This window comes from Ricinus communis, chromosome 10 (assembly GCF_019578655.1).
Source record: "Ricinus communis isolate WT05 ecotype wild-type chromosome 10, ASM1957865v1, whole genome shotgun sequence".
In the NCBI taxonomy this organism is placed as follows: domain Eukaryota; kingdom Viridiplantae; phylum Streptophyta; class Magnoliopsida; order Malpighiales; family Euphorbiaceae; genus Ricinus; species Ricinus communis.
Genome location: NC_063265.1, coordinates 24,843,380 through 24,867,998, shown reverse-complemented (window position 1 = coordinate 24,867,998; position 24,619 = coordinate 24,843,380). Strand labels below are relative to the sequence as shown.

Genomic DNA, 24,619 nt, shown 5'->3' with positions numbered 1-24,619 from the left:
AATTAATATATATATATATATATATATATATATATGAATAAAAATATATCAAATAACCTGCAAATTTTTAAATATAAATCAAATTGAACTAAAAAAATCAACTGAATTAATAGAATTATGTATTGAATATAATCCAACCGAATAAAAAGGTCAGTTACAAGAATTTTAAAAATTTCTTTTTGGAATTTTGCTGGCCCCTACAATAATTTGTGGGTGAAAATGGAGAAAAGAATAAAAAGAAAGAAAAAGAAAAACGCGGTTACATACTTGTTGAGATTTAGAAACAAACACGTGGGAATGGAACATGCGAACAATTTTCTCTTTTAAAAGAATACTTCTAATCGAGGAAGCAGCAGAGGAAGTAAGTACAGTGAGCGTGAGGCAGGCCAGTGCTCAACTGGACATGACTGGTAGGTTGGAAGTTCCGTTGGTAAGCTAGCAAAACATTTTGTTTTGGATAAACAAACGAATGAGTAATATGTTAAATGGAGGCTCTAAACCCCTCCACATATGTTGCTGTTGATGAACTACTCTTAAGATGGCTGTTGCTGATCACGAAGAAAAGAATTATAGGCAAACATTGTTGGACAAGACCAACAGCAGCAGCAGCGGCCGCTACTATGAGAACTGCCCAGGTTGCCAGCTTGACCTCTTCAAGCAGACCAATCCTGCCATTCCAGTCAAGCATTTGTTCTATGTTTGGATTGTTGTGCTCTGCGCAGGTTCCACAATATTTCTCTCTCTGGTTATAATGCCTCAGTTTTTTTTCTTTTTTTTCGTTTATGTAATTTTTATTGGGTTTTAATTTATTTCACTTCTGCAGCTTTGCCCATTTCCTCTCTTTTTCCTTTTCTTTATTTTATGGTAAGCATTTAAGAGTGCAAAATTTACTATTAGTCTGTCATTTTAATTTGTAACTAGCGACACGACGCTATTTTTTTAGAAAACGAAACGTTAGGGAAACATTATATATATATATATATATATTTGTAGATTTGTATTGCATTATTGTCTTTATTGTCCTAAAGGATATAAATTAAATACAATTAATATAATTGGTCATGTTAGTAATTATATAATTATTATAAACTAAGAAAAAAATAATATATAAAAAATATACAAATATATAGAAACTTTTAAATATAAAATAACTAAGAATTAAGAATATTCATATAATTAAAAAATTATATAATAGGAAAGAGTTATGAATCATCTATAAATACAAAGCAAAATAAATAGGAAAAACATTAAAAAATCTTTCTCAGTAGCAAATTCAATCAAATAGAAAGATTTTTTTTAAAAGAAATTTCTTAAAATTTTAAAAGCAAATAAAAATATAAAAAATTAATTAGAAATGGATTTTGTAGTTTATAAAACGTTTCCGAAGAGTTTCGGTGCCTGAAATTGCGTCCAACGTGGAAACGTAACCCCATTTAGAGTTTCCATGCAACCTAACTTTGTAATTAAGAATTGTCTTGTCAGTGACATTCATGTTTTACAGTTGCACTTTTTCTTTTTAGCCAAATGACTTCTTTCTTATACTGGTACAAGTGAATGTGAGATAGTTTTGATTTTTTATAAGTGACTGTTGTTTTCTCTTTGATTGTAATGAAATTTCAATAAACATTTAATGACTGAGATGCATTGTTTTAGATATCTGCTGATTGCAAGACGTTTAACCCTTTTATTCAATTTTATTTTGAAATGTTAATACCATATCAAAGCACATCCTATTTATTGTAATCATGGTCATGTTTCTAGTACATTGAACTGTGACTCGGAGCGCCATTGATCATAGATTTGTCAAATTGTTCTTCACATATTTATCTAATTTGTTCATCCATAGCTATTTAAGCATTCACTTTCCACAGATAAGGGACTTCCATATTGCAAAAAGGGAGGAAGATATTGGTTACTATGCTGGTTATGTAGGTGAGCATGTTTCCTGTACATGTAATCTGTTCATTGACTACTTTGATATCTTGTTTGAGGACCTGATTCCTTGTGGTATATTTCCTTGAAGGATCTGCATTTATGTTAGGAAGAGCTTTGACTTCTGTTCTTTGGGGAGTAATTGCTGATCGATATGGTCGAAAGCCTGTCATAGTATTTGGCATGATAGCAGTGTTAGTAATCTTGGATATCGGTTTGACATGTGAATTTCATCTGTCAAATTCTGCAAGGTTAAGATTCTTTTAATGTTTTTTACTTTCTCACTTCTGCCCTTATGACAGGATTGTTTTTAACACTCTTTTTGGGCTTAGTACAAGCTTTTGGATGGCAATTTCTCTGAGGTTTCTTCTTGGAAGTCTGTGTGGCATACTTGGTCCGATGAGGGTATTCCCTTATTTTAAATGGTTGAATTCATTTTAGGAATTAATTTTCCTTGATTGTCATTGACATATTCTTGGCATTAGAGAGGCGAATGATAGATTTTCTGATTGAAGATGCATTACAGTTAATTGCTTTTGGCATTGGTTTACTTTCGATAAGATAGTGTGATGGGGACAGCAAAGACATCTAGCTTTTGGTCTGGACTTTGTAGGGTTATGGAAAACTTGTCAATACACATATTTGTATGTTTGCCAGAACTTGTTCAATATTGTTAGAATTTGACTCTTTCTTATGTATGTTAGGACACTGAGCTAGTGAGAGCACCTTTTACATTGTGTAGTTGCTATTAGGATAATACTAGGCTCTTCTTGATATGAAATGAGTAATACAGTATGGTAATTGGCATAATGATTGATTGGGAGTGTTAAAGTGGGGAAAAAGAACTGTTATTTTTGTTATTTGATTATATAAAGTTAAAGTTTCATAATTAGAATTTCCAGTGCCTACATTTTTGGTCCTCTAATAATAATTAGTATCATGTGTTTAGGGGTGTACATGGATTAGTTTGGGCGGGTAGTTAGTGATATGCCAAACTAAACAAACTCTTTGGTTTGAGAAATAGTCAAACTGAAATTAATCCTATAGGGAGTGAAATCAATGGGTTCAGGTTGGAAGGATTGTAAAAACTTCTTCAATTTTCGGTTTAAATTGAAATAATTCAGGGGATGGATGCTTGTATGGGCTCAATTTGGCAACTATTTTATATTCTTACTAAATTGTTGAATCTTGTTTTACCCAAGGTTTACTACTACTACTACTACTATCATCAGTATCATTATTATTATTTATGTGTCTTCTTGTTGTTTGCAATTATACCTCACATATCTTACATTTCAAATTTGACTAGGCATATGCCTCAGAAGTTTGCCGTAAAGAATATCAAGCTTTAGGAATGTCAATTGTATGAGCATTTCCGCCCTTCATCTCCCATCTTTTCCTTTTCTTTTAACAATTAAAAACCCTGTACTACATGGAAATAAAAAGAACTGTCTGTTTCAGATAAGCACATCATGGGGCATTGGGCTAGTCATTGGTCCAGCTCTTGGAGGCTTTCTTGCACAGGTAATTTTTTTATGTGACACATCTTCTCTTTCATGAACTAAAAAATGGTTTCCGCACAGTGCTGAGTGATGTTACTACCTATAATCACAAAGTTTTGTATTGCTGGAAGCAAATAAGGATAAATTTAATGAACTAATCTTACATTAATAATGGGCACTTCAATGTTGGAGCTGTTTGGTATCGGAAATTCTGTTCTCACTGAAATTGATCCATTCTATCTATGCACTCAGTTTATGCAGAATGAGTTAGAGTACCCCATGTTGTCAAAATACTAAAATGTTAAAGGGCTTATAAGTGGCTAGCTCTAACCACTTAAGAAGCCATTTTGGTAATGGTCTAACTCAAGCCCAATAATACCCAACTATTAAATTAAATTCTCATTATCGGGCTCTATGCTCTACCCATTTCTTTGGTCAATTTTTTAAGTCACCTTCCACCTTATTCAAAATTTAATATGGTAGATAATCTACTCTATTTTTGGCTTTCCAGTCCTAGTTCCATTTGAAGGGGAGTGCTAAAGTATTCCCACATTGTCAAGGCACCAAAATGTTAAAGGGTGTATAAGTGGTTTAGTCCAACCACCTAAGTGGCTAGTTCTAGTAATTTTAGTAATGGTTGGACTCAAGTCTATTAAGAATCAATTCTTATTAAATCAAATTTTCATTGACGGGCTTTACACTTTCTCCATTCGTTTGGTTACCTCCCACCTTATTGAAGACTTAATAGAATGAATGATTCTATGATTATATTGGCTTATGTACACCATAACTGATTGACTAGTAGACTAAAATGCAAAAAACAAGAACCATCCATCTTTGTGAAAGGAGAAAAGCAATTGCTCTCTTCACAAGCTCATTTATTTATTTCCATACGATCCACAAATAGTGTAGGTTATCAATGCAAAGATTTTTCCTCTTTATGTACTAAGCACTCTTGCAAGCTCTCTGCAGCCCCTGGAAATATCCATGAACATATAAGCTAGCTCTCACAACAGTTTAACTCATATCCCAGGTTGCTTCCCATGCAAAAGAGAAGCCACTTTAGTGAGCATAATGGCTTTCTGAATGACTGACCAATGGAATTTGAATCCATTGAGTTCCTTCAATAGAATTGTATGCTTGTTCCCCAAGTCTCCATTGTTTTGTTATTTTCTCATTGAAGGATGGTAACCTTCCTCAAAGATAGCTAAACTACCATCATTGAGCTTATATAATAGTTATTTATTACTGTTATAGGGGCCATTTATGTATTTAGCCTTCAAAGTATAATATTTTTATTTTTCTCTTTTGGCATTATTGTTGTCGGTGGCAACACTTTCTTTTCATATTTGGAAGAACTTATTACTGCCTTTATCCTATCTTTGTCCATTAGTTGACATGATAAATTGACTTTAAGCAAATTGCGTTACAGCCTGTAGAGAAATATCCAAACATATTTTCCAAAGTTTCTATTTTTGGGAGGTATGCACTATTTTGATATTTTTCTTTGTACTTTCTATTACTGTGTGGTTTACTCTAAAAATCTTTTTATTTTTATTTATGCTTAATATTCTAAACATGAATGACATTACAGGTTTCCATACTTCTTACCTTGCCTTCTGATATCAATCTTTACATTGGCTGTCCTAGTTGTTTGTTGTTCGCTTCCGGTATGTTTCTATATGAAACCTATATCATTTAATTGAATTTGCGTAAATCTACTGCATGAAATATTATCATTTACAATCTATGCATACACCATTTATGTAATTGAACTTTCGATAATTTTTTTTCCCACTTTCAAGGTAGCATTCTTATAATTTTGAACTTATAAGTCTTATAGTTTCCACAATCAGTAGTATTATTTATGATTACAGGACCGAAGGCTAGCCTGTTGAACTTTTCTGTTGTGTGTGTTGTAGTATACAAAGATGAGAGAATGACTTTATGTATCTAGATCAACAAAGCGTACAAGTATTTATACAGAAATTACAAGGTATAAACTAGGAAACATCATAATCTAATCCCTATCAATCGGCCCTATAATCAAGCTCCAATCCCTATAACTCTATAATCAAGCTTTAATTCCTATCAATGAGTCTCATAATTCTTTCCTAATTAATATTACATTTTGTAATACTTCCCCTCAAGCTGGAGCATAGATTTTGATCATGCCCAACTTGTTACAAAGATATTCTACCCTAGTTCCATTAGGAGCCTTCGTGAATATATATCTAAGTTGTTCTTTAGTCTTAACATAACCTGTATAGATCAAACCTAACTGAATCTTTTCACGAACTAAATGGCAATCAATTTCAATATGCTTCTTTGGTTCATGAAAAATAAGATCTAAAGCACTATAAAAAGCGGCTTGATTATCACACCATAATTTGACTGGAACTGAAGTTTTGAGTCCTACTTCAGTCATGAGTTGATATATCCACATAATCTTACATGCAAACTTCGCCATAGCACGATATTTTGACTATGCATTTGAACGAGAAACAACACTCTACTTCTTGCTTTTCTAATGAAACTAGACTACTACCCACAAAACCACAAAGCCAGTGGTAGACCTTTGGTATTTCTTAGATCTTGCCCAAACAGCATCTGAAAAACACTCAATCCTGGTATGGAGAGGCCAACCATGAATAGCTGCCATAGAAATAAATAGTCTGATATAAGTAAGTTTGGCAACAGGGGAGAAAGTATCAGAATAATTTACACAATATGTCTAGGCATAACCCTTTGCAACAAGATGGGCTTTCAGATGAGCAACAGACCCATCGGGATTAACTTTCACCATGAAAACCCACTTACAACCAATAGCGTTTTTACCTACAGGTAAGTCTACCAAGTTTCAAGTATCATTAGTATCTAAAGCATTCATTTCTTCCACCATAGCAGTACGCCAACTAGGATGGGTTAAGGCCTCTTGAACAGTGTTAGGGACAAAAATAGAATCAAGTGAAGCAATAATAGAACAAGATGATAATGGTAAGTGATTATAAGACACAAGAAGAGATAGGATAATTAAATGTACGTTTATCTTTGCGAATAGCAATAGAAAGATCAAAATCATGAATGCGATCCGATGACGAAGATGCTGGGGGAGGACATGAATCTAGAGAAATATGAGAGGATTCAGGATATGGATCACGACGAGTGTAAACCTGCATGATAGGAGGCCAGATTCGAGGAGGATCAGAATTATAAGATGTAACTACATAGATAAGCAGATCATCCTCTTTTGCAGAGATAGACTCAGAGGTTTGAAGAAATGGTGTTTGTTCTTGGAAAGTGACATCAGTTGACCGCAAATACCTATTAAGATTTGGACAAAAACACCTATATTCTTTTTGAACATGAGAGTAACCAAGGAAGATACATTTTAAGGATTTTGGATGGTAATCTGAGGACGAACATCACAAACAAAACATGTACAACCAAAAATTCTAGGCTCAACTGGAAATAGTGATTTATTGGGAATAAATACGCGGAAAGGAATCTCACCAGAAAGGATAGTGGAAGGCATGCTTAATTAAGAAACATGCTGTGGATACTACTTTTACCCAAAAGTGTTTAGTGACTTTTATCTTGAATGATAGGACTGACAGTTTCAAGAAGATGTCTATTCTTTCTTTCAAGCACCCCATTTTGAGATGGTGTATCAACACAAAAAGTTTGATGAAGCATCCCATTTTGCATCTTATATTTTGGCAAGATTTGAAGAGATATTCCTCTGCATTGTCACCCAAGATTTGAACAGATACGCTAAATTTTAACGTCAGCATAAAAAGTTGAAAAATGAGAAAACAACTCATAACGATTTTTAATCAAAATAACCATGTCATTCAAGAATAATCATCAATAAAGATAACAAAATATCTAAATCCAGCTTTGACACAACAAAACAAGGATCCTAAACATTTGAATGAACTAACTCAAAGGAAGCAGTAACTCCTTTATTGACTCTAGGACTGAGACTAACATGATGATGTTTAGAAAACCGAAAAGACTCACAATCTAAAGAAGGTTAACTAGAAAATTATGGTGAAAGTTTCTTTAATAGAGGTAGATAAGGATAGCCCAACCGACAATGTGTTTCAAAGGAGCAACAACTCCATAATAGACTATTGGTTTTGGAACAGTGGTGCCAAGAATGTAGAGGCCTCCAGATTCATGCCCCTTACCAATAATCCTCTATGTCATAAGATCCTTGATGGGTGCTACTCGTGTTAGCTACAATCTAAGGCAGTGTACCTATCGATGTAGTCTAGCACTAATGGCGAGTATCAAGGTCGTATTCCTCGGGAAAGTGAAAGCCCAGAGTTACTCATTTGTTCTTTGTTATATTAACCTAAAATTAGCGATAAATAATTTCTAAACTAACTAATAGCTACAAGCTAAGTCCTAAGGGAGATGCAAGAGTGATTGATAAACGAAATAACTAAGGCAAGAAGACAAACCCAAAGGGAATCTAAACTAGTTGGCAATCAAACAACAGATAAAGGATTGGTGAGTCTAATTATGCTACCCGTGGACGAATTCTTAACCGAGTTCGGTTTCTCTCTCGAGATAATCGAATTCCTAAATCTAATAACCTAAAGTTGGAATCTCTTCCTAACGATTGATTCTTAAATTAGCATTAAGCTTTAATCCGCCTCTATTAAGCTTTGTTAATTCTTAATCCGGCTAGTTAATTATCCTTATCTCTAAGCGATTATTAACCAGTTCTTGCTATTCAAAATTCCAATTGTCAAATGGACTTCTCAATCACACAAAGCAATTCAAACACATAACTCACAACGTCTCATGAATAATGCATTATCTTATTAATACTGAAAGCAAGAAGAATACAAAACTAATCCAACACAATCCAACAATATAATACTAAGCCAACATAGTAAAGAAATCCCAATGGATTTAATCAATCTAGCTAATCATGTTCATTATCAAAATACACAAGAATTCAATTACAACAATGAGCAAAGGTAGAGAAAACCCGATTACACTCTTGGATGAGAGTAAATAGCCCCAAATCCTTTTGCTCCAATTGAATCGATTCTTGTTCCTCTTGCTCGATTTGAAAATCAATCAACGAACCTCGCCCAATCTTTGATCTTTGAAGGGAATCCGATTGAAACCTTGATCCAAGTCTTCTTTTCTCTTAGTTTCAGCTCAGAAAACCCTTAGGGAAAGAAAAATTACGGTTTGGGACGTTCTAACCCTAGCCTCCTTTTTTTTTCCTCTGTTCGTTCTTTTAATTAATACCCCCTGTTGCCTCCAACGCGGCCGTGTCCCTGGCCGTGTTAAGGACACGGTCTGGTGTTCATGGCCGTGTTACTCTTTGTGGCCGTGCTCCATAAGATCTACTTCTTCTTTGATGTCCAATACGGCCGTGTTGGTTCCCGTGTTGGTAACACGACCTGTGTTTGTGACCGTGTTGAGACCAACACGGCCGTGTCCCTGGCCGTATTAAGGACACGGTATGGTGTTCCTGGCCGTGTTACTCTCTGTGGCCGTGCTCCATAAGATCTACTTCTTCTTTGATGTCCAACACGGTCGTGTTGGTTCCCGTGTTGGTAACACGGCCTGTGTTTGTGACCGTGTTGAGAACACAGCCAGTGTTGAGACCAATGCGACCATGTTCAACTTCCTCATGCTCATACTTAGCTCGTTTCGGCAGCTTTGACGTCCAATTATGCTCCAATTCTTTTCTTTTTCATTCTTTGACTTCTTTTGGACCTAATGCACACAAACATACGCATAGGGTGAGTGTTGGTACCAATTCACATCCAAATATCCATAAAATCGATCTTAAAAATCCCATTTAGATGTGTGTATTTTACGCACATCAAATAACCCCACACTTAGCTCATTGCTTGTCCTCAAGCAATCAAAAGTAAAATAAGGAAAATAAACCACTAAGAAACAACACTTAAACTGACAGACAAACTAGAGAGCTCCTGCACATATCCTTAACAAGCGTAAGTCAAACAAAAAGAAAAGAAGCAATCAATTCAAATATCACAACCAAGATGCCAATAATTCACACAATACTGTCTCAACGAAATTATTCAGAACCAACTCCTCACCAGATTCACTCTAAATCACTCAAAGTGTTTAAAGGGTAGTGTTTAATCGCTCAATGCATCAACTACTGCCTTACTTACTATATGCTTGCTCTTAAATCCTACTCCTACCACTTATGGAGAGTCAACAACCATGTCAAGAGGTCTTTATAAAGGTTGTAATGGGGATTAGGTAAGGGTAGGTAAATTTGGTCAGAGTTGAACCTATGGTGTTCTGCAATGAAATACATGACCTGCACACAAGTCACAATAATCACAATGGGTAAACAATGGATAGTAGTCCAAGGTGGGAAATAGGAATCAAGTCAAAATGTTTAGCTCAGTTACTTTCTTTCTTTTCATCACCTTTCCCTCTTATTCTTCTTTTTATTTATTTTTCTTCTTTCTTTTTTTTTTCTTTTTTTCATAAGGGAAGAACATTCACATAATAGAGTGAATTTCTTTTTGGATTGAAGTAAGCTGCTACAAGATTCCAAAGCTATTCCCAAGACAAAAATTCCCAATAAAAACAACTAATGTGCAAAATCATAACCCAAAGCAGAATAAAACTAAGTGGTAATGGAATATGATAAAAAATGGTGAAAGAAAGGGTTATCTACAGAATCAATAAACGAATGAAGGCTATTTGGCTAGAATGAAAACCTAAGTGCCTCTATCATACCAAAGTGTTAAACTCTCCTTGTGGCCCTCATAAGCATTACCGAGCAAGTTCTAAAGGTAAAGACAGTAATTGACACTCTCAACAAGAAATAAATACAAGTATATAAAGTGTATGCTTACAATTTAGGCTCAATTTCTCACAAGTGTGCTTTTGAGTAGGTTCCAAACAAAAATCATCAAAACAGAATTAAATAAACCAAAGCAACTTAGTGCAAAACTCAAACTAATTATCTTACATTCTTCCGCAAAACTCAACACTATCGGTTTTACCCGATCACATGGACATAAACAGGATTTCAAAATCAAGTCAACAGTAAGAGCATCGAAACAAAGTGAAAAATTTTCAAAATTTTATAAAAAATTGCACAAAGAATAAATAAATAACTAAGATGGGATAAATATCACCCACCCCACACTTGACGGACACACTGTCCTCAGTGTTCAAAATATATGAAATGAAAAAGGAAAAATAAACTAATACTACCCTGATTATGGCTCCGGAGTGAAAAGAGGTGCATCAGCTGGTATATCAGGGCATTGGCTGGTCTGTGGTGGAGGAGTGACTGCAAATAATAAAATAAGGAATTAAAATCGAAATTGAAATAAAAATTAAATAAAATATGAAAACTAAAACTAATAAAATGTTTCAAAATGAAAGGGTAAAAAATAAAATTAAAAAATTAAAAATGAAAAAGAAATAAAATAAAATTTGGGGTGCCTCCCAAAAGCGCTTCTTTTTGATGTGATGAGTCTTCTTAGCTGGACTCATGGTGAAAAGCAAATGGGCGTGATCGACGACCATCCATCATTCTTCCAAGCAAATGGCTTCAAGTATCCGCTTAGAAGGATAATCGTCAATGTCCTCTTCCTGACTATCAAGCAAGCTGCCAGTATGATGGGCAAGACTCGCTCCTCGTATAATTGCACGTAGTCATGATGCTCTAGGGGCTCTTCCAATTTGGAAGCTGAAGTTTCACCAATTGGAAGGATTGACGGTTGGGCAATTTCTTCAGGAACGTCAATGGTTTCCTCTAGTCCTTGTCTTGGTTCACTTGCTAGAAGAAACTCGAGCTCCTCCAAGACTTCTTCATTGGATAACTCATGCTCATCTTCCATCATCGAAGGGACTTGTGAAAAATCCACTAAAAATTCCTCTAACTGCAACTCAAAGATCATCAATCAGACGCTCTTGTTGATAGTCTTTCAAAAGAATCATGTTCGCCTCTTCCTTTTCTGGTTCCATCTCCATGTTCAAGAAATCGTCCTGCACATAAGCATCATCGTCAAACATAATAGATAAACCAGAAAAATTCTCACCTGAACGCAAAGTGACGGCTACCAAATGTTCCTCGGATTCGATGGCGTTTGATGGAGTTCCCGATTGCTCTTCAGCTAGTAACTTGAAGATTAAGCCTACTTGATGCTCTATGTTGTTAATCGAGGCTTGTTGATCTTCAAGTATCCTCTCTGTTTGTTGGAATCTATCATCAAGACTTGTAATGAACCTCATCATTAGCTCCTCCGACACTAACTCTTCATCTTGAGTTGAAGGTGCAAGATTAGGCTGCTGATGTGGTTGCTGAGATTCTGGTGGTTCTAGGCCATCTAAGCTCCATCCATAGGGTGAATGAGTGCTCCACTCTTAATTATAGGTGCTTCCATACGAGTCATTTGGCCAATTGCCCGTATAATTCACCTATTCATAGTTATAAGAACAATGAGCAACATCACTATACAATGGACGATCATTACTCAAATGTAAACCACAACAAAATTCACAAAAAACTTGAGATGAAAGGATAGGAGTGGAGAGTTGATCGGTAGCCCTGCAAAACGATTCCACTCGAGCTTCTAAAGATGCACAGGTATCCCAATTTTTAGCACTCTCTTGGTTCCTAATCCCATTTTCCAATACGTCATACAAAGAGTTTGAGTTTAGCATTGAACCTCCTTATCATTCACTATCTGAATCATAAACTTAAACAAAATAAATATATACAAACAAAACAAAAATAAATATAAATAAAAATTAAAAAAAAATGGCTAAATTAACAAATAGCAAATTTCACTCTAGTTTTCGAAGAACGGCCAAAAACTTGATGGTGCTACTCGTGTTAGCTACAATCTAAGGCGGTGTACCCTATCGATGCGCAATTTCTAGCACTAATGGCGAGTATCAAGGTCGTATTCCTCGGGAAAGTGAAAGCCCAGAATTACTCATTTGTTCTTTGTTATATTAACCTAAAATTAGCAATAAATAATTTCTAAACTAACTAATAGCTACAAGCTAAGTCCTAAGGGAGATGCAAGAGTGATTGATAAACGAAATAACTAAGGCAAGAAGACAAACCCAAAGGGAATCTAAACTAGTTGGCAATCAAACAACAGATAAAGGATTGGTGAGTCTAATTATGCTATCCGTGGACGAACTCTTAACCGAGTTCGGTTTCTCTCTCTCGATAATCGAATTCCTAAATCTAATAACCTAAAGTTGGAATCTCTTCCTAACGATTGATTCTTAAATTAGCATTAAGCTTTAATCCGCCTCTATTAAGCTTTGTTAATTCTTAATCCGGCTAGTTAATTATCCTTATCTCTAAGCGATTATTAACCAGTTCTTGCTATTCAAAATTCCAATTGCCAAATGGACTTCTCAATCACACAAAGCAATTTAAACACACAACTCACAACGTCTCATGAATAATGCATTATCTTATTAATACTGAAAGCAAGAAGAATATAAAACTAATCCAACACAATCCAACAATATAATACTAAGCCAACATAGTAAAGAAATCCCAATGGATTCAATCAATCTAGCTAATCATGTTCATTATCAAAATACACAAGAATTCAATTACAACAATGAGCAAAGGTAGAGAAAACCCAATTACACCCTTGGATGAGAGTAAACAGCCCCAAATCCTTTTGCTCCAATTGAATCGATTCTTGTTCCTCTTGCTCGATTTGAAAATCAATCAACGAACCTCGCCTAATCTTTGATCTTTGAAGGGAATCCGATTGAAACCTTGATCCAAGTCTCCTTTTCTCTTGGTTTCAACTCAGAAAACCCTTAGGGAAAGAAAAATTAGGGTTTGGGACGTTCTAACCCTAGCCTCCTTTTTTTTTCCTCTCTTCGTTCTTTTAATTAATACCCTCTGTCGCCTCCAAAACGGCCGTGTCCCTGGCCGTGTTAAGGACACGGTCTGGTGTTCCTGGCCGTGTTACTCTCTGTGGCCGTGCTCCATAAGATCTACTTCTTCTTTGATGTCCAACACGGCCGTGTGGGTTCCCGTGTTGGTAACACGGCCTGTGTTTGTGACTGTGTTGAGACCAACACGGCCATGTTTAGCTTTCTCATGCTCGTACTTAGCTCGTTTCGGCAGCTTTGACGTCAAATTATGCTCCAATTCTTTCCTTTTTCATTCTTTGACTTCTTTTGGATCTAATGCACACAAACATACGCATAGGGTGAGTGTTGGTACCAATTCACATCCAAATATCCATAAAATCGATCTTAAAAATCCTATTTAGATTTGTGTATTTTACGCACATCAATCCTAAAAAAGACAATAACCGAAAAAAATGAGACACAACAGTTAAGGCTACGAGTGAGTTTACTAATAGAAATTATGTTGAATAATAGATAAGGTAGACTCAGAACAATGTGTAAAGGAAGAGACATTGTGGGAATAATTATGCTAGAACCAAGAACACGTGATGTGGATCCGTCAGCTAAAGTGACAGGAGAACTAGAATTATTTGATGAAAAGGAGGAGAGCAGTTTAGAATTACTTGTCATATGATCTATGGTACCAGAATCAATGACCCATTTGGAAAATGAGGAAAGGAGACATGTATTTGGTTTACTTGAATAAGCGTCTGCAGTAGTAGGAGTAGGTGACGACCTTAGAGCCTCTTAGTACTGTGAGAATTGGGCATACTCATCTGCTGATATGAGAACCAAGTCAGGAGTATCCCGAGTAGAGACAATATGAGTAGATGGCTTCGACTGATTCTTGCGAGGTGACTTTTTGCAGTATACGATTTCTCCTGAATCATCTCCTTGATCAGAGTTACTGAATCGACCCCTTTTACAAATCTAGGTGCAGTATTACGGCTCACAAGAGCACTACTAGACTAGGTAGAGGATGATTTGGAATTCTCAACTCGAGGCACCCTATGAAACACATCTTCCAAAGATGAAACCTCAAAATTGGAAAGGATTTGAGATCTGACAGTCTCAAAATCATATGGAAGAGCAGCAAGAAAATCCATAATAATTAATATCTCCCACTAAGCTTGTTGTTCTTTGACACTGGAAGTAGCATATTAAACTCTTCATAAAGATTTTTATAATCCAGGTAAAGGCTAGTCACATCTTTGTCACCCTTCTCGCGCTTGAAAATTGCTCTAATGACATTAAAGGTACAAGAAATCTTCCCTTTACTGGAGTACAAGAATGCTAAGTAATGCATCAAATCTTTTATCAATCTACAATGATTCACTGACCAAACCACTTTATTGTCAATCAAATTGCATATCATTAAATGCAGAGCATCATCTCTCAACCAAGCTTGTTTGATATCATTAGTGGGAGGATCATCTTTTTCAACACTCATCAGATATAATTCTACAGTTTGACGCCAGTCAAAATAATTTGTACCATCAAATTTGTCTTCTGTGATTTTTGTTACTATAGGAATCACTTCAAACATCATATTCTTTTTCTGAGACATTTTCAAGCAAGGCAAAATTCAAAATAGAGGCAGAAATACACAACAGCAAGTTGAAGATAACAACCAATTAGAAGAAAAAAAAAAGAATAAAATTTCTGGATGTGAAGAGACACCTCACAACCACGTAGATTTGAAGGGAAATGGATGTGAAGGATGAAAGTAGGAGTAAGAGCGATTCAGGTGAAGTCGACCGCTGTGACTAACGACATCTCATGCACTTCCACATGCTAGCCAGTGGAGACTCTGCAGATTTTTTTTCTGACGGCGCGTGGGCCTTACGCATAGGGACTCCAGCAACCAAACTTTGGGCAATGACTGATCGGTGAATGACGCACCTTCTAGTATAGGCAGTGACAATAACTAGAAGTAGGAAGATGGTGAACTAAAAAATATCAGACCTTGGAATGTCTGATTTTGGAAAATGAAAGAGCAGAAAACAAAAAACGCAAACAAAAATTAAAATGGGATTTCAGTGCTCTGATACCTTGCTATAGTATAGAGAGATGAGAGAATGATTATATATCTGGATCAACAAAGTGTATGAGTATTTATACAGAAATTACAAGGTATAAACTAGGAAACATAATAATCTAATCGCTATCAATCAGCCTTATTATCAAGCTCTAATCCCTATCAATCAGCCCCATAATTCTTTCCTAATTAATATTACATTCTGTAACAGTGTAAAATATTTATACAGCATGATTATACTATTTAAACAGTAAGCTGATCAAAGAGAAAGGAAGACAGAGAAGAAATACACTGTTAGTCGTAAGAGAGAGCATTATGTAAAAGAAGACATATAAAATTTATAAGTCATTGACATTTCATCTAAGCCTGTTCATCTTAGTTTACAAATAAATCCTTGCGCTACTGCATGGCAAAAGTAGAGCAAGACAAGCTGCAGTTACAAATTGAAGTTTGAAGCAAGAACACTATCTTTAGTTAGAAATCTGCAATATATCTTTAGCTACCTGGGCAGCTTTGAGGCAGTAAACCACATAATTGTATGAATACACTTTCCTCCACTGCATATTCTTGCAGCTATAACAATCACTAATTTTGTGTCAAGAACGATCCCATAACCTCAGCATGTGAGAGATTTGGTCCTAATTGCTCTTTCTGTATGAAATTTGATATTAGATATTCATGGGAGCCATATGAAGTATCAAAAGGCTGGTGAAATGAGAAATTAATTCAATGAAATTAGAAAACAACCATAAGAGTTTATTGAACAATCAATAAGCTAACGTAACTAATGCCTTTGCATTGCTGCTGGAAATCCACCCACATATTCGTCAATCTGTTTTTCCAACGTGTGCAGAGGTGACATAGCAAGTTGCCAAGAGTTATGTCTTGTGCTCGAACTGGCTACTGGGGCTTTATTAGGTAATATTAAGTGAAACAAAATCCTAGCATGAAGATACTAGTAGTTTCTGCGAGATTGCCATTACAGAGAGGAGGTTGGGCTTCAAAAGGTTTCTTTGACTATCGTAGGCGTTTTTGATAGTAGAGCTGTTCGTGAGTCTTATAGTATTTACACAGTTGTTCATTATATAGGCTTTCTATGAGGTAATTATTAGTCCCCAATTTATGTGAGATGCTGATAAAATTGTTTGGTGTAAGCTAAGGAATTGAGTTTAGAGCATCATAGTTGAGAAAAACATATAACTGACTACTGATAAGAGCAAGAGCTGGCGACTGGAGAAAGGAAGGTTTGGGTTGCTGTAACTGATTTGAATGCATTTGCTGCACAAAAAAGAGTGATTTTCTTGGCATAGGAATGAATTGAAAATCTAGATGAAAGAATCAAGTTGGCACCTTAATTAACTTACCTTCAGAAAATGTGGAAATTGATATTTTTGCGGAAGCCTATAATTACAAAAGATCAAAAGATCAAGAAGGTGTAAGAATGCAATTCCTAAAACCTTGTCCATGATTATTTTGTGAGTTTTAAGCATTGAATATGAGCAATTATAATTTGAGTTCTCCACTTGGTTCAACAGTTCACTTTGAAGTTCTTTGCATATTGGAAAATTGTCCCATTTACAAATCATTAGATACATTATCCATTTGAGCTACACATCGTTGTTGTGATTGGTAATTTATTTCAGAGGATGTGGTATTTAAGTCGCCTCAGTGGTTTTGAAAGTAACTTCATCAATTTTATTTGATAGGATTTTAATATAAGAAATAATATTAGAATCAAAAGGAAACATATTTCCAGGTCATTCATTTGTGTTTATTCAATTTAAAAGTGTTTTAGGTTGACAACAAATTGCTGCTTTGCAAACTCCTCTCCAGCCTGAGGGCACTAGGACTTGATAGGATAGTTTTTGTTTTTGCACGATCCACATCAGTGTTTCATTTAATCTAGTTTTGTTTTCTTATTTAGCCAATGCTTGTATTAACATGATCTCTTAAGCATATTTTCTTCCCCATCTTTGTAATTTCTTTTGGTTGTGAAATTGACAATATTTACGACAATATTAAGGCTCTGCATTGCTATAGATAGACTTCCTTGAAACTCAATGCATAGGTTTGTTCCGTAATTAAGATCTGAATGTTGCTTAAGCCTATGGATACTCTTTGTATTCTGAACCATACCATTCATCTTTCTTATCGTTTTCATGTTCTTATGGTATATACCGACTTTGAGATCTTGCATTAAAACCATGAAAACTAGCCTCTTTGTAATGTGAAAGGAAGGTGGCATGCATTGTGGGAACTTAAAATTTTCTGTGCAATAGCATTCGTTTTTAGGTCCTTAGTGAATGAGAAAACTCTGGCTTGCCAGCTTATAGGATTAAATGTTTTGAATTTATTCTCCCTACAAATATTTCTATCTTATATTCTTCTTCCTTTTCTATATGTTCTTTTCTTTTTTGCTGTTATACTTTTTCTTGTCTACTTATGGGCTATAAATAACTTTTGCAGCCTGACATTTCTTGGATTGTTGTAGGAGACATTGCATAACCATAAAGGAAAGGAAAAAGAATGTGACTATTTGTGTGATGATCAAGAATCCAATGTTGATGAGTCCAACTCAAATAAAAGAGCACAAATGAACAAAGGAAAAAGCTCAACTCCTGAAGAAAGCCTTTTGAAAAATTGGCCCTTAATGTCATCCATCATTGTGTATTGCATATTCCAACTTCACGACATGGCATATACAGAGGTAGTTCTCACAATTTTCAATTTTTACCTATTTCATGTGCCGTTGCGCTGGTTACATCAGTTATAATTTTGATGTTTTGTGATGGATTTATTATGTTACTAAAACACAATTAATCCAAAATGCCCAAGATCTATACATACAGGATCAAATACCAAATCACATTATAATTGAATATAACGAACTAAATATGTAAGTTCATAAGCTTAGGTGACTTAGCTCTTGAAGAAATCCACCAAGAATTGAAGAATCTAGAGATAGTTTTGTTCTTTTATATTTTCTATTTCTTGTAGAGTTTTGTTCTTTCAAATTTTCTATTTCTTGTATTATTTGAATTCACATTCTTATTCTCTTAAAAACAATAAGTTATCCATATATTGGTAATAATTAAATTCAGTGATAATAACAAATAATGTTATTTGTTCTACAAGTCGGGTCTCATCATGGGTGCTTGGCTCAATTACGAAGACCATGTTATCCTAGTGTTCCATAATTTATATGCGCGTGCAGATTCAAATTATTTTGAATAAGTAATCCAAACTTCAGATGCGCAACTCGGACTTCTAAATGTATTTAGAGTTCTTTTTCGTTTTGAGAGGTGAATCCCAGGTATGTATATCCCATGCGTATACCCCTATACTGGATCCCTCCCACGACATCCTCTTCTCTGACTCACATTTTTGCATTATTTCAATACTGAAATAATCTTTTAGAATTTTGGCAATGTAAGGCAGCTTTATGATAAAATACTCTATATTGATTTACAGAAAAAATTGGAATACATAAGTTAAAATCTAATTTTCTTTGCAGACTTTTAGATCTGAATAGACTTTTAGACCTATAGACTAAAAAAATATCCTAACACTATAGGACTAGAAATCCTAAACTAGAAAGGTTATAGATTAATACTAACTGGGAAAATACTAAATAGGAAAATACTAAACCATACTAATTAGAATTGACTTAAAATAACTTACAATATTACTAATAACAAAAGAATTTCTAGATATACTAAATTGAAACTTCCCAAATAATAATTAAGGGGAAAATTATTAATTCCATAGTTAAGAATTAAAATCCTAATTTCTAATTTTTTGATGCACATCATGTTATTAAACAAAAGTAAATATAAAGATTGCAGTAGGATAAAAATGAGAAATGATGCAATACTGTTATTTAAAAAAGTTTCATTTGTTGCCTTGACGAAATCATATTATTGCAAACATCAATCTGTCAAATTTTATTGGCTTGTGAAAATTTCTTACTTTCTTGAACTATTAGTTGTCTTGGTCAAACTATAGCAGGTTATCAGTTTTACTGCTCTCTATAGAGTTGAACCAAGAGAACAAATGGGGGATTGTCCACTATCTTATTTTGTTTAATAAGATTACATTCATTTGAATCATTCTAACCACTATCTTATTTTGTTTAATAAGATTACATTCATTTGAATCATTCTATGTAAAACTTTTGGGAGGACCTCTCTTTCCTATGTTCTTAATATTGATATGGATGCTTATGTGTTTGAGAATGGATGTTCATATTAATGGGTGTGATTTTGCTCTAACTTGTTGCAAACTTGCAATTACATTTTGCTAAAGCTAAAGCCAGATGTTCTATTGTTGGTATTAGATAATTCATTAGAAAGGCTTAAGCCATTGTGTTACATGACATTACTAACACCAAAGCTCATACAAATTTGGGTTGGGAGATCAATGTTAGACTATCCAACGAAACATCACAATTGAATGATCTATACTAGGGTTCTGGTTTTAAACCAATCTTCAGCCATAACATATTAGAATACGATCTATATGCTATTCAATTCAAAATTTTAAGTTCGATAGACTTGTGCAATGTAAACCCTTCAGAAAACCTTGCCAATTAATTGTGGGACTCTCTAAAATATAAATGTTTTGACTTATGCAATGTTTCCATCTTTTTTACCTTTATCTCTTACTGGTCTATTTTGGCATTCTTTATAATTTTAGATGATACATTTATTGCCTCTTTAATGTCTCCAGATTTTCTCATTATGGGCTGTTAGTCCTAGGAAGAACGGGGGATTGAGCTATTCCACTGCAGATGTTGGTGAAGTTCTTGCAATTTCAGGTTGGATGCAGAAACCAACTTCATTTCATAATCACGTTCTCTCTGTTCCCTAGTGCTTTAGTTTATCCAGATTGTGGAGTATACCATTTCTTCAATCATATTCGAGTTATTTCATGACAATCAAGGTGGTCGATGCACATTTTTCATTGGTCTATGCACATTTTTCAAACATACTATTTGCGCACATCAATATCTGAAATTCATAAAATATCTTGTACCGGTCATGTTCATACTCTTTTGCATTATCATGAAAGTGAATTACTACTTTTCATGTCCTTATAACTTGACTTATTGCCTTTTTGGCATACAAACATCAGGATTTGGATTACTACTCTTTCAATTATTGTTATACCCACTGGTGGAGAGAAATTTAGGACCAGTCACAGTATCTCGCATAGGCGCAGTATGCCCTTAACACAGCCTCTTGTTTAATGTATAAATATTTTTATATGTATTCTTTTCTGCGTCTCTTTTTCATATAATCTTTTCTTGACTTTATGTGTGAAGGTCATGACTGTACCACTGTTGTCCAGTTATCCTTTTATAGCATTGCTGACGGGCGTCAGCCTCACGCTATTGGTTGGCTGTGTATCTGTACTGAAGAATGTGCTTTCTGTAAGTTCATGCTCTAAATGAGGATTTTGTTCCTTTATTTGTACCATGTACTTATTTTTGACAATACTATTCTATTTAATTTTGTAGGTAGCAATCACAACAGGATTATTCCTTCTACAAAATAGAGCTGTGGTAACTCTTCTCACTTTTACAGACACATGTTTCAAGAGACATCTTGAATTTGATAAAATTTGTACTCCAGTAATACTTTTATCAAAATGAAATGTACTCAAACTTTTTAAAATTTTCGGAGTTTTGGACATATTTTTCAAGAGATATCATGAAGTTGATGAATTTCTACTTCAGTAATCACTTTTGTCAAAATGAAATTGTATGCTAAAATTTTTCACATTTTTCCTGAGTTTTGGTGCTTCAAAAAAGTCTCGAGTTTTAAATGGAAATTAATTTTTAGCCCTCAATTTTAAGTTTCAAGTAAAATAACCCTTCAGTCCCTGACCTGAAAAAAATTAAATTCTACTCTTTATCCGGGTGGCTGTTTTGGGCCTTGAGAGTGTGGGGCCAAACATGCTCAATCTATTCCACTTAGATATCACATTATATTCCTATATTTTCCCGTGCGGGATTCTATTCTCTAACAGTATGCATATGTTTTTCCTCCTCTTTTGTCATTAACTTTGAGTAGCAATCTTAAGGCAAGCTACTTTATTTGGTGAAAATGCTTTCCTGAACTTAATGTCAGACACAAAAGCAAAGAGGAGCTGCAAATGGAATTTCAATGTCCGCAATGTCTTTATTCAAAGCAATCGGTCCAGCTGCCGGAGGTTCTTTGTAAGCCTTTTGTTTAATGATTAGTTACTTGGCTCTGTTATTGCAAGATAATGTTACTGCAATAAGATTTCATATTTGTGAGACTTCAGATTCATTGGTCCAGTCTTGATTTACAAGAGATTTTGACATGGGAAGAGAAGGGAAAGTTTCTAAACTATCTTTCCTTATGTTTGGCTGGTGGATCTATTTAGTTATTGTTGTTGACTTCTAGGGATGAACTTCATTGTATTTATTTAATTATGGCAGTAGGGTTCAACGATCATTACAAACCTTAGGAGAATATCACCCCTCAAAAGCTAGCCATTGAACTGAGAGAGTCGACGTCCATATAAATATCTTATTGAAATCCTATACTTTTAATGTAGGATCCAAGTCCCATACATGTTTGGCAAACTAGGATAACAATAGCCTACCACGCTTTGCTGTCCTGATGTCCATGTTGAATTAGATTTTTGCCAGGGAGCTTTTCCTAGTTAAATCTAGCTCTGGGCGAAGACTGCAATGCTAGTGCCACCACCCTAGCCCCGGGTGAAGACTGCGATGCTCGTGTCACAACCCTAGCCTGGGGCGAACACTGCAATATCGATGTCACCGCCGCCTTGCTTGTTTGCAACTGGGAAGCATAGTGGTATCAATTGCAACTGGGAAGAGCACAAGTTTGTAGAAACTTCTTATTGTAATTTCCATATTTTTAATAGTCCTAAAAGAAGAAATTATAAAGGACAAACATCAGTTAGTTCATAAATCCGTCATTGCAATTCCATACTTATAATGTGGAATCCAAGTCCCATACCTCTCTAATTAGGACCATAACATCCTCCTACGGTTCATAACAGGCAGAAATAGGACAGCTGAAAAGGACAAACATCCGTCATTCCCAACTTTTAGTATATTGCAACTTAATAACTTTCCCAACTTTTAGTATATTGCAACTTAATAACTTGCTAAGAGACGCACCAAGCATCCAAAATAGGGCATAAACAAAAAATAGAAAAAGAAAAGAAAAGAAATCTCCTATATTATTAAATCACCAACAACAAATATTTCAATTAATAAGTGTCCTAATTAACGTTAGAATCTTTAAAAGAAATTTACTTTATCATGATAAAATGATGCTAACTCTAAGTAGTTAAACAAATATAAATTTGAGATGGATCATTTATTAGTTGAATTTCTATGCGGCACACTTTATGATTATGTGTTCATCGATGCATTTGTTAGTTGATTATACTTTTTGTTCGCAGCTTTTCTTGGGCTCAAAAACGTCAAGATGCTTTCTTTCTTCCAGGTAAAACTCTGAAGTAAATATGTAATATGTTCTTGATCTTTGGGCTGAAATCTAATAACAATAGTGCATATATTATGCAATTATTAATGTTGGATTTCCCTTATCAATATGATATAGGCGATACGTATCTAAACAGACAAATGCGTCACCTTTTTATATGAATATTTGTAACAGGTCTTCTGTTGCATTATTCATTTCTTTTTCATTTTTCCTTCTCTAGTTCTTTGGCTTTAGGTTATTTTTTGTTACTGAAACAGGCAAATAGTATTTAAATTTACGATTCAGTAGCGAAAAGATGAAAGAAGCTAATTTTTGATATACTAGGATCTGCTTTCTAATGTTTCTTCACGAGTTTGAATTGTAACTGTACTTGTTGCTTGTAAGTTATCTGAGTACTCTATAGATTCTTTATGAATATGAAATCTGCTGTCAATTTGATTAACTTAATTGTTGCGACAGCCTCTTAGAAGTCTAGGATGTTTTACCTACTGCGAAGAAGGCTTTTCATTTTTTACCTTTTTGTTTTCCTAGTCTATTATGGGTGTGTTTAGAATTGCTGTTAGGTTTTGAAAAAAAAAGAAGGTTTAAAATTTTATGCTTTAATATTTTGATTGTTTTAATATTTTTTATAACTTGCTTTTTAACTTGTGGAAAAAGCATCAATTTTACCTGTATTTTTTTAAAATCGGTTTCAAATTGTTTCAAATTGTCCCCATTGCGGGGTTGAAGCATGTAAATCAATGAAGCCACAAAGCAAAGCTGACCTCATAATAATTGTATTCTACCCATTAGATCCTTGACTATGGCTCAACTGTTGTCTTAGAGACCTGTCAAGTAATCTAATAAGTTCTTCAACATTTCTATGTTTTATACATTATGTGATTGGAAAGGCCTTTGATGACATGATATTCTCTTATGTGCAGGTGATCAAATGGTTTTCTTCCTTCTGAACACTGTTGAGGTGATTGGACTGCTGATGACCTTCAAACCTTTTCTAGCTCTACCTGACAACAATATTTCGTAGAGCTTTTCTAGCGGTTCACTTCAAACAATACATCAAAGCTTCGTGAAGAGTAAAAATTTCTTTCACATCTTCTGTCATCCTTTCCCTCGTTTGGTATATACTAGTTGAAGATAAAATAGCACGCAGTGTGCACATGTAAATGAAATCGCAGAACATTTTGGTCAATTTTCATCCTTGAAGATAGTCTTGTAATGCCTTCGGCAATCTTGTCCTTTCAATTTGTACTGAATGTTGGGGAATAGTAAACGTTTACCCATATGTAATTGCCTTTTAATTGGTTGAAGAAATATAATAAGAATTATAGTAATTGTTTGGCCTAATCATTAAAAAAATAAAATTCTAAACCTTTGCTTTTACGCGTTTTTTTGGCCGGTGCTTCTAAAATTATTAATTTGTCCTTAATTGAGCACTTAGGTGCTATTTAGGAGAATTGTATCAAAATTAGCTTACATAGAATGTGAGATGGATGCCATAGTGTATTTTTATGTTTAAAGGACTAAATCAATTTAGGATTTATAAGTTGTCATCTCATATAAATCAAGCTTATCAATGTAAGCTCCATATCCCTAAATCAAGCTTATCAATGTAAACTCTATGTCTTACTCATGTGAAGAAGATAAGACTTAAAACTTAAAAATACCAATGTACCTTCTCGTAGGGCTAGTTTTGGGCACTGATGTGCCTAGAC

The 24,619-nt window shown here is 34.6% G+C and overlaps 1 protein-coding gene across 6 annotated transcripts; it reads left to right on the top strand.

The window, feature by feature from the left end:
* The first annotated feature begins 244 nt into the window (after positions 1–244).
* LOC8280363 (protein ZINC INDUCED FACILITATOR-LIKE 1) lies at positions 245–24,238 on the top strand. Of its 6 annotated transcripts, none has more exons than XM_025158818.2 (17): positions 270–722; positions 824–864; positions 1,872–1,932; positions 2,024–2,183; positions 2,265–2,337; positions 3,242–3,295; positions 3,394–3,456; positions 4,867–4,916; positions 5,029–5,104; positions 17,891–18,106; positions 20,128–20,215; positions 20,533–20,618; positions 20,723–20,830; positions 20,918–20,962; positions 21,531–21,619; positions 22,864–22,907; positions 23,831–24,238. In XM_025158818.2, exons 1-17 carry the CDS (start codon positions 539–541, stop codon positions 23,929–23,931), a joined length of 1,539 nt encoding a protein of 512 aa, XP_025014586.1. In that variant the 5' UTR covers positions 270–538; the 3' UTR covers positions 23,932–24,238. The 6 variants fall into 6 exon arrangements, with proteins under 6 accessions (XP_048225819.1, XP_025014589.1, XP_015579805.1 ...); XM_025158820.2 differs by having other exon boundaries at positions 278–722; positions 2,024–2,126; positions 2,235–2,337; XM_015724319.3 differs by lacking the exon at positions 824–864 and having other exon boundaries at positions 268–722.
* The last annotated feature ends 381 nt before the right edge of the window (positions 24,239–24,619 follow it).